General features: G+C 36.7%; 1 protein-coding gene across 1 annotated transcript; it reads right to left on the bottom strand.

Moving 5' to 3' along the window:
- Positions 1–407: 407 nt before the first annotated feature.
- Positions 408–7412, bottom strand: vgf (VGF nerve growth factor inducible). The gene is made up of 4 exons (XM_055228937.1): positions 7366–7412; positions 4405–5193; positions 4081–4262; positions 408–2780 (listed from the first exon to the last, which is right to left on the bottom strand). The coding sequence occupies exons 2-4, from the start codon at positions 5179–5181 to the stop codon at positions 2000–2002; spliced, it is 1740 nt and encodes a 579-aa protein (XP_055084912.1). The 5' UTR covers positions 5182–5193; positions 7366–7412; the 3' UTR covers positions 408–1999.
- Between the last annotated feature and the right edge of the window lie 1982 nt (positions 7413–9394).

Raw genomic sequence — 9394 nt, 5'->3', positions numbered from 1 at the left:
AATCCTGCGTATTTAGGCTGAATTCTTCTTTCAAACAGAAAACACTCCATCTTGTGATTTCATATGGTAATATAGGAAGTGCTTCACTATGTAGTTAAACACCATACATTCATTTAGATGATTTCCCTGGAACCCTGGAATTGCCAATCTCTTCTAAACAAAAGGTAAAAGGTAACTGTTAACTTGAAAATTACCACTTCATGGCATCACAAGGAACATTAGTATTAGTAGTTTAAGCTTTGGAGATATATTTGCCTAATTTTAAAGAGTTACTCAAACACATGTGGAAAAAAAAATCAGGAGGCTCTAACATGGCTAAAAGCTAGTCAGTTTTGTTAATGTAGGACCTATAAAATATTTCATATTCTTAGTCAAGTCCAAATAAGAGCGTAGCACTTAGAATTGTTCATAAAACCAGCGAATATCCAGTTTTATTGTGACACACGTACACAACAGTAGACACCAATTGTTGCACAATTGTTTCAGTTCTAGTTCATTTTTTATACTTTTTATTCAATGCATTTTCAAAAGTTTTTTTTTTTTTTTGTCCTGTTTGTACACAAGCATGCACATCACAGAGGCACTCGCTGGTCCTGCCTTTAAATGGGTTCCCGGTATAAAGGCAGATTGTCTATGCAACAGTTGGTTATCACGCAATCCTCATTATTCACAAAAACAACAAATCAACATTCTGTCCACTTTTTTACAATTATATGAAATCTAAAAAACAAAATGGAGAAACAGATGACATTAAAGGCACTGTACCTGATTTTTACTGTCTTAAAAACATGAAAAACAGAACTTTCATTTTAAACAGTTTGCAGTGGTCCAAAGTTAATCCTCATTTACTTGCATTCCAAGCTTTTTAATTATTCACTGAAAAGCTAACAATTATTACAGAAAAGCTAACAACAACTAGCATGCTAACCATATACTTTCTGTTTAATACTTTGAATTAGTTGCAGACAGTATACAGTGGCTATATTATGATCTCAAGATCTGCTTATAAAATGTATCTGTACTAGGGCAAGACAAAATTTCTCAAATGAATGAAAAAAACAACAACAACAAAATCAGGTGCAGGCCCTTTGAAAGTTATCTTCAAAATGCATGTAGCTATAAAAATATAATACAATGTAGTGCCACTTCTTTCCAAAGCGAAGAGCATTTTCTTTGAATGAGAGCTGCAGAAAATGAGGCGAATCAGCATTGAAACATAATTCAAAGGCAACATATTATGCTTTTTGTTTTGGAACTTAAAGCGTGGTGGCAGACGCTCTATGTGCAAGGTAACGGACTCCACGTTTAAAGTTCACTCATTAATTGACTCCATCTGTTGGTAACACTCCAAGTGTTAGCATGATTTATGTTGAAAAGGCAAGCATGGTAAATCTGGCACTAGAAACACAACACAAACAGATATGTTTGGTACTGAAGGCAGTTCTGCTGAAATGATCCAATGAATGTGGATGGACTTTAAAACAGGGAGGAGTACTCCCTAGTTTCAAATGATGACAAAATCAATCCAAGAAAGAAGAGAAACATGTGAATGAAACTAAATAGTACTTAAAGGTGGATAATGTAACTTTTTTGGTGGAGGACATCATCTATGGCAGTATTATTGCTTTGCCTAGAATGTTATACAGCACCACATTAAACTTGCCGTTAAACTTTTTAAAAACAAAATCTCAAATTGAAATAAGTACAAGTTAGAGAAGTTAAATGTCATACTGTCGAACATTCCAGGCAAAACTATAACTCCATGGAGATGTCAGACTCCCCCGCCACAATCTTTAGTATGTTTAGTAAGTATGTTTTTTGGTAAGGAAGAAACATTATGACAAAAGTTCATTTGCATAATATGTGACCTTTTTATCAAAATTATGTTTATGGTCATTTGTTATTCCATAGCTGATTTGCATTCTTAATATACACATTATTCAAAAAGTCTATGGAAAAAACAGAGGTGATCGTGCACAGTTGAGGTCTGAGACTGTCCTTAGTCTAACGAATGTGCCTTTTTCTGGACAAACTGCTGTAGGTATCTCTCCAGACCCTCTCTTCTGTTGCTAAAGTCGCTTAATGTCTTTTTGGAGTTAGCATCTTTTAACTGTGCCGGAGCGGAGGCTAACCACTGGTTTTGCCGCACCACCGACCGACTTGGGGGAGCTTTGATCTTAAATCGCCACGGGTTCACCAAGGGGGCAGCATTAGTGTAATATGGCACAGGTTTTCTGAGCATACGCCATCCGGGACTGGGGTTAGTCCATGCATTGGAAGTGTAGGAGCTAACTGGATTTGTCAAGAAGCGATTGAATGAGTAAGGGTTGTAGTACCATGGTTGAGGCCTAGGTGGTGACACAACAGGGATTGGGTAGTATGCCAGCGGATACCTGCGATAGTAAGGGACAGGGTAGGCTAGAGGTTTGTGCCAACCTTCTGGAGTTTTTTGCGACCAAAGTCCAGGTTGAAACTTTCTGGGCTTGCTCCAAAGATCTTGTGAAGGTGGTGTTTTGGGGTAAAACCAGCTTCGGAGATTACTGGAGAATGGTTGATCGGTTTCCGTGTTGGAGGGATACCTTGAGGATATCTCAGGAGGCAGTACATCTTTCCGTTTTTTCTTTTCCTCGACGTCGCTGATGATGTCGACCACGTCGTCTGCTGGCAGGTGGAGCTTGCTGGAAATCTCAATGAGCTTGTCAATGGTCTGAGGGTCCAGGTCTTGAGCTTGTTCATCAGAGCGCTTGTCCTCAGGGGTGTCGGACAGTGGTTGCTTGTACCTGGGGACGCAGGTGGGTAGCACTCAGTTACAGTTACTTTAGTGACTTTTTCAAGAGGGACTATTGCAATTCCATTAAGTATTAATTGCTAACACATAACATATTTAGACATTTTATTGTTTTGAAAATATAACATTTGCCAAAAACAACAACATTTTTGTTTTTAGCGTTCTGTACTCTCTGTGCTAAAGTACTATCACAACACAATGAGCGTGCATTTTGCAAGTGAAACTACTGCACATCGCATCAGGTTTGTCAAGTTTTGTGTATTGTTTTCTATCATGCTTTTTAAATTTTATTTAAATAAGGCCCAAGAGAGATCACAAAATTACTCATATTTTCATTGGGGAAACAGTACTCTTACATGAATAAGAGTTTTTGGTCTTCTTCTCACTGTGAGTAAGTCTATAAGAGACAAAAGCTTTTGTTGAAAATATGAAATGATTTGAACATTTTAGTTTCTTGCACTGCTCCTTCATATATGATTTACCATTTTTGTGTCTATCCATTGAAAAGATTTATGGATTATTTCATGTTTTGTCCTTCTATACTAACTATAAATCAAATGTTACATCTGATTTATAGTTTAAAGTGAATGTAATTAGAAGAACAACATTTTAAATAATGCATAAATCTTTTCAACAGTAATGACCGAAAGGAAAAGATCCTACAAGCGGCCGAAATGGGTTTCCTCTGTAGGGTGGCCAGGCGCACCCTTAGGATAGGGTGAGGAGCTCGGTCACACGGGAGGAGTTCGGAGTAGAGCCGCTGCTCCTACACATCGAGAGGAACCAGCTGAGGTGGCTCTGGCATCTGTTCAGGATGCCTCCTGGACCCCTCCCTAGGGAGGTGTTCTGGGCATGTCCCACCAGGAGGAGACCCAGGGAAGACACAGGACACACTAGAGGGACTATGTCTCTCAGCTGGCCTGGGAATGCCCACCAGAGGGGCTGAAGGACGTGTCTGGGGTGAGGAAAGTTTGGGAGTCCCTGCTTAGACTGCTGCCCCCATGACCCGGCCCCGTATAAACGGAAGAAAATGGATGGATGTTACATCCCGACAGTTACTCTTCAAGTTACTCTTACTTGAGGAGTACTATACTTTTTTACTCTTATTATTTATTTATTTATTTATTTATTTATTTATTTATTTATTTATTTATTTATTTATTTATTTATTTATTTATTTATTTATTTATTTATTTATTTATTTGACCACTACTTTGTACTTGTACTTGAGGAATATTATTTTAAATTAACGTTACTCTTACTTGAGTGCAATTTTTGGCTCTTCTACCCACCTCTGCCTAGGGCCTGTGCGCTCTTTGCCCATGTAGCGCAGGAGCATGTCTGAAGCGATGTCAGCCAGTTTCTTCTCCTCAAGGCGAGCCCTCTGTGCCTCAGCAGCCTGCCGTCTCATCTCGTCCTGCTCAGCTTTGGCTCGGGCTTCTTCCTCTTCGGGACTCAAGTTCTCCTCATCAGTCTGAAGAAAAGTGAAAATGATCTTAGAAGACTGAATGGACATTTCTCAGTTCTTCCAGAAGCATTTAAAAAATTGTCATGCCATACCATCAAGCTTCTATTACATCAGCAAAAAATTTGTTAAATAACACAAAAGTATCTACCTCCTCTTGGCTCTCCTCCTCATCTGGTTGCATCTCTTCAGTAGCTTCTTGCTGGGGTTTGACTGTGTTGACGTCATCCATGAAAGACTTCATCTTCTCCAACTCATCCATGAAGCTAAAGGATGGAATGTTTAAAGCCTTCTGCGTTTCCTCCCGCCACTTCATCTTCTGCTCCAGCTTCTTGTTCGCTGGTAGAACCTCATTAAAACTGCTGGAATCGTCTCTCTTCTCAAACATCCCCACGCGAGGGAACTCCTTCATCATGGTCTCTAGACTATGGAGTTCCTCGGCGGTCAACTGTTCCTCTTCATCTTGGCGTAGGGTTTCGGATTTTGGTTCTTCTACTTCAGCAAACTCGGAAGGCAGTTTTGTTTGCTCCTTCAAAGTCTTAAAAATTGTGCGACTAGTTATATCCTCGATAGGTGCATCCTTCACACTCTCTTGTCTCTTAACGTCCATTATCTCGTCCGGTTGTCTTCTGTCTTCTACCTCCTCATTTTCTAAACTATCCTCAGGCCGAAACTTATTCTTGTCTCTTAAAGCTTTCACTAAAATGTTTGCTAGTTGTTGCGGTTCGATGTCTCCAAAAAGGACATCATCTTCCTCTTTATCATCCATTTTGTGTGGACGCAGAGTGATGGCGTCCTTTCCATCCCCAGAAATAGGTCCAAGTGTGGTGTCCAGCTCTGAACCGTCTCTAGTGGGTTGGAGGGAGGACAGGTGCAGGATGGAGACTCCAGTCAGGAGGAACAGGCTGCCTTTGGACGGCAACATCATGCCCCGCAGAGTCTATGAACAGAACCAGGAAGGACAAATATGGATTTATATATATATATATATCATTGCCCCGATCTACCTCTGTTTTCAGTGCCGCCCGTACTCCACTACTCGCTAGTGTGATCTGCTTCTATCCATGAGTGCAGACAAGATGCAGCACTTCATGTTATGGTTATATTTACTCCGACAATGTTTTCCATTGGGTCAGCAGACCTGTGTCTCTTATTAAGTTGTTTTAAGTTGATATTGCAATTTTTAAAAAATCCAAAATTATAACATAATGATCCATAGATTAATTATAGCAGAAATTGCATAATATGTCTTCTTTAACTTATAGTTAAGTTATATTTTGATTATTTCAAGACTGGGACTTATCAGCTCTGCAGTTTTGAACAAATCACTGTCCCATTTTTATTTTTAAGCCATTTCAGATAAATATTGGTATTCACAACGAACAAAATATAACATGACGATCTACTTTGTTCTTATTGTTCAAAAATAAATTTCTGGAAAAAAGCATAATACATCCTCTTTAAGATTCAAATGAGACCAGCAGTGCTTAATTTTTAAATTAGACATTGCTGGAAAAGTGGCTTGGGAACCAATGTCCATACAAGGTCAATACTTTACCAGAACACATGCAGTAGGTGAGTATAAGCACTCAGAAATACCAAAATACAACACAACTGACCATCTCAGCTCGGGAGTTTGCTAAACCACTTTCACAGAAGGGGACAATGGCGTGGGATCAGGTGTAGGACAGCTCTGTGCTGTGACAACGAAGCGGAGGAGATGAGACGTAGGCTACGACTCACAAAAATGTGGGCTTAATTTGTCTAAAACACAAATGCCTGTGTTTATATTATTCAGTACCTTAAACATAAAGGTATAACTCCAGTCTAGTTACCGGACCAAAGAAAACATTTGGTGGAACACACTTTGTTGCCGGATCATGTTCTGGTTTATTCCGGCTAAAATTAAGCCACCACCCATTACTAATAATAAGTTCAGATGTAATCATTTCCAAATCTCACAGCATATTTTTTGTCCTTATACTTTCAGATGTCTAAATTTTGAATTACACATTTTTCTTTCATGCATATTTTTGTTGCATCATCATGGTATATACAGAGATTACAATTCTTTTGTTCCGTTTAGTGCATTCAACATGTTTTAACCTCGTTTCAGTCTTCATTTTTATTGCACTCAAGACTAATCAGGGAAATTTTAGGAAATAATTAAAATTTCACAGTGTTCCTTGTCAAAATATTGCATTCAATATTGTACCTCGAGGTGATTGCTATAATAATTCCATACGATTTAAATAAGGTTTTCTTTCATTGCTTTGACTGTGCATTGACTAGAATCCATTTGTGTTGCAGTCCCCATAGAAGCCAAACGTCGTGCTCTGCTGTCTGCTGTTTTTTGTTTTTGTTTTTTTGTTTGGCTTTTCTATTTCTCTCCCAAAAATGTCAAAAAAAAAAAAAAAAAAAAAAAGTTACAATTACAAAATCTGAAAAGGAATTGTTTTTTGTTTAATTTTGTAACAATTACTTTCCAGAAACTGAAAAATAAATAAACATGTTATTCCTATTTATATTAATTAAATTTAATAAATAATAAATAATAAATTTAATATCACAAGTCTGTACTCTTTACTGATTTATTGATTTTTCCATCAACAGAAAAAAAAAAAATAAAATAAAAAATAAAATGAATAAATAAATAAATACAAATAAATAAATAAAATGAAATAAGTCCCCACTCCTTTTTTAACCTTTCCCTTTTGGGTCCCTTTAATTCATATATATATATATATATATATATATATATATATATATATATATATATATATATATATATATATATATATATATATATAGGCATTTCCACATAGAAGATTATTTTTTCTGCAATATAATCTACCCATTATTTTATATACATTCCTGAAAAAATGCAAAAATTACAATACTGATTGATTCTTTTAAGTGTTTTGAGTAACCCCTATACATCATATAGGCTGCATAAGATCTCAAGTGTTTTGGCCCATCTGATATAGAAAAACAAAAAAATATATATAATAAATTACACAAATATTTCTGACAAATGGCAACAATATAATCCAAGTGACATTTCCCCAAAACTTATCAAAACATATATTTTTTTGTAAGTTTCATATCCTACCTTCTGTAGAGAGTTGTCCTGCTTTGCTTCTTTACATCTGCCCGTGTTGGTGTGTTTTCATGCAGTATCCAGGCTCTCCCTCTCTCCCTAACCCTGCCCACCCACACATGCGTCAAGCGCCCCCCCCTTCCCCATTGACGTCACTGAGCTGGGTTTCATTCATAAGAGGTCCCCCTCCTCTTCCCTCCGCCCTCCCGCATCCTCCATCTACCAGCAATTAGGGACAGTAACTGCAGACTCGGCTTCAAATGGTTAGGGAGGGGTCGAGATTGAACGCAGAACTGACGAGACGTTTAACGCTATTTTGAAAAAAGAGCTGTTGTTATCTTGACAAGCTATTCTTGTCTAGATAAATACTGTTAACATCACACACAGTATAGGTATCTAAAAACAAAGAATTGTGATCATGAAAATTATTGTAGGGGTTTTACATAGCATTAATAAAGGCACAAATTGACACAGATACTCCTGGCAGGTTCACATCTGTGTATTTGATCTGGTACATTATAACTAAGTATCCTGGGAAACCAGCTGCCTGGCACTATCCCAGGCACTTGCTCCTCTGTCACGGTACTTTTTAAAGAGTTTTACTCTGTGTCCCATTTCAGCACAAAGGCGGCTACACGGAGGAATCCCCTTAGTCGGCCGGGCACTTTGAACGGTGCATTTGGTGAATTGGGACATGGCCTTCGAGAAGTATTGGTAAGTATGTATTCTGGATCTGAGGCAATAAAAAACAAAAAACAAACTATTTCTAAAAATATTCAAAATACCCTAATAGGCCTATGTCAACCAAATAAAGGGATACATTTCAGGATCTTTTTATTTTTTATTTAGGATTATTGGGATTATTTATGTAGCCTATATATTTTATGGGAAAATATTGATGTAAATACTGATGAAAAACTTAATTTTTAATTATGAAGGCTAAGTAAACAATAAGAAGTTTCAAATTGATATAGCAAAATTTTAGATTTTTTTCCTATTTCTCTCACCTTGTTTTAGTTTTTAGCCTATTTAATCAAACTTAAATATATTCAAAGTCAATATACATCCATGCTCCTTTTTTCTTGTAAATAATTTTGAGAGTAGAGTAGTGAGTGATGACCTCAAGGGTGTTGTGCAAAGTATGGAATTACTATTAACTAGTCACCTGGCAAATCCACACTATGTACCTCTGTATTTTTAAACAGGATATCGGTCTCTGCCTGGCACCACTCCCTCGTCGTGTCTCGAGCCAGACAGTAGGCTACTGTGCAATCGGATTTCTTTATTTCAGTGATGCATGAAACAAAGTCACTCATTGGTCACCTATCAATTTGAACACAAATTCTCTCACCTCAAAGTTTAGTGTGTTGCTCATTGAAACCTGCCAAGACACAGAGAAAAACATGCAAACTCCGCACATTAAAGCTCTATGTGCAGTGTACAGAAATGATACAATAGCAACCTCTTAATCAGGAAAACCAGGTAATGGAAGTTAATGTATTATTAGCTTGTAACTTTTCTATATATTTCACAAGAACTATTCCACTGAACAAAGTGCATTGAACACAAAGGACAAAAACTGTGAACTTTAGTTTAAGTAACTTATTCTCTCAATTGGCATTTGGCAAGAATCACAAAAACAACATGTGTGCTTCAAGAATTTAATTTAAAAGATTAATTTGTTTGGTCTGTTTTGCTTGGTTAGTGAATCATCTGAACATATTCTTTTGAACACATTTAGGAGGGGGTGGCAAAAAACATGTTACTTTAGCTCAGTCCTTCTCAAATATGAGCCGGTGGGGCTCATATTTATTTATTTAATTTAAATATATATTTTTTATATGTATTTAATTTTAATTTATTAATTTGATATTTAATTTTAATTTATTGATTTGATATTTATTTAATTTATTTATTATTATTTGTATTATATTTTTTTTCTGTATTAAATGGTTCAATCAGTTGGTTAAAAAATTTGTGCAGTTTAAATAAGGATAATTTTTTTAATGAATTTCAGGGAAATTGATGAGGGGTGCAAAAT

Source organism: Periophthalmus magnuspinnatus, chromosome 18 (genome assembly GCF_009829125.3).
Source record: "Periophthalmus magnuspinnatus isolate fPerMag1 chromosome 18, fPerMag1.2.pri, whole genome shotgun sequence".
Taxonomy (NCBI): Eukaryota; Metazoa; Chordata; class Actinopteri; order Gobiiformes; family Gobiidae; genus Periophthalmus; species Periophthalmus magnuspinnatus.
Note: the sequence above shows the minus strand (reverse complement) of the source record. Positions and strands in the feature narration are given on the sequence as shown.

What these genes read in the sequence shown, in the direction of transcription:
- vgf (XM_055228937.1), bottom strand. Translation starts at nt 5,181, where the DNA reads ATGATGTTGCCGTCCAAAGGCAGCCTGTTCCTCCTGACTGGAGTCTCC. An exon ending in AGGAGGAGAGCCAAGAGGAG is followed by an intron (nt 4,263 to 4,404) that starts GTAGATACTTTT and finishes ACTTTTCTTCAG; the next exon opens with ACTGATGAGGAGAACTTGAG. An exon ending in CGCACAGGCCCTAGGCAGAG is followed by an intron (nt 2,781 to 4,080) that starts GTGGGTAGAAGA and finishes CTGCGTCCCCAG; the next exon opens with GTACAAGCAACCACTGTCCG.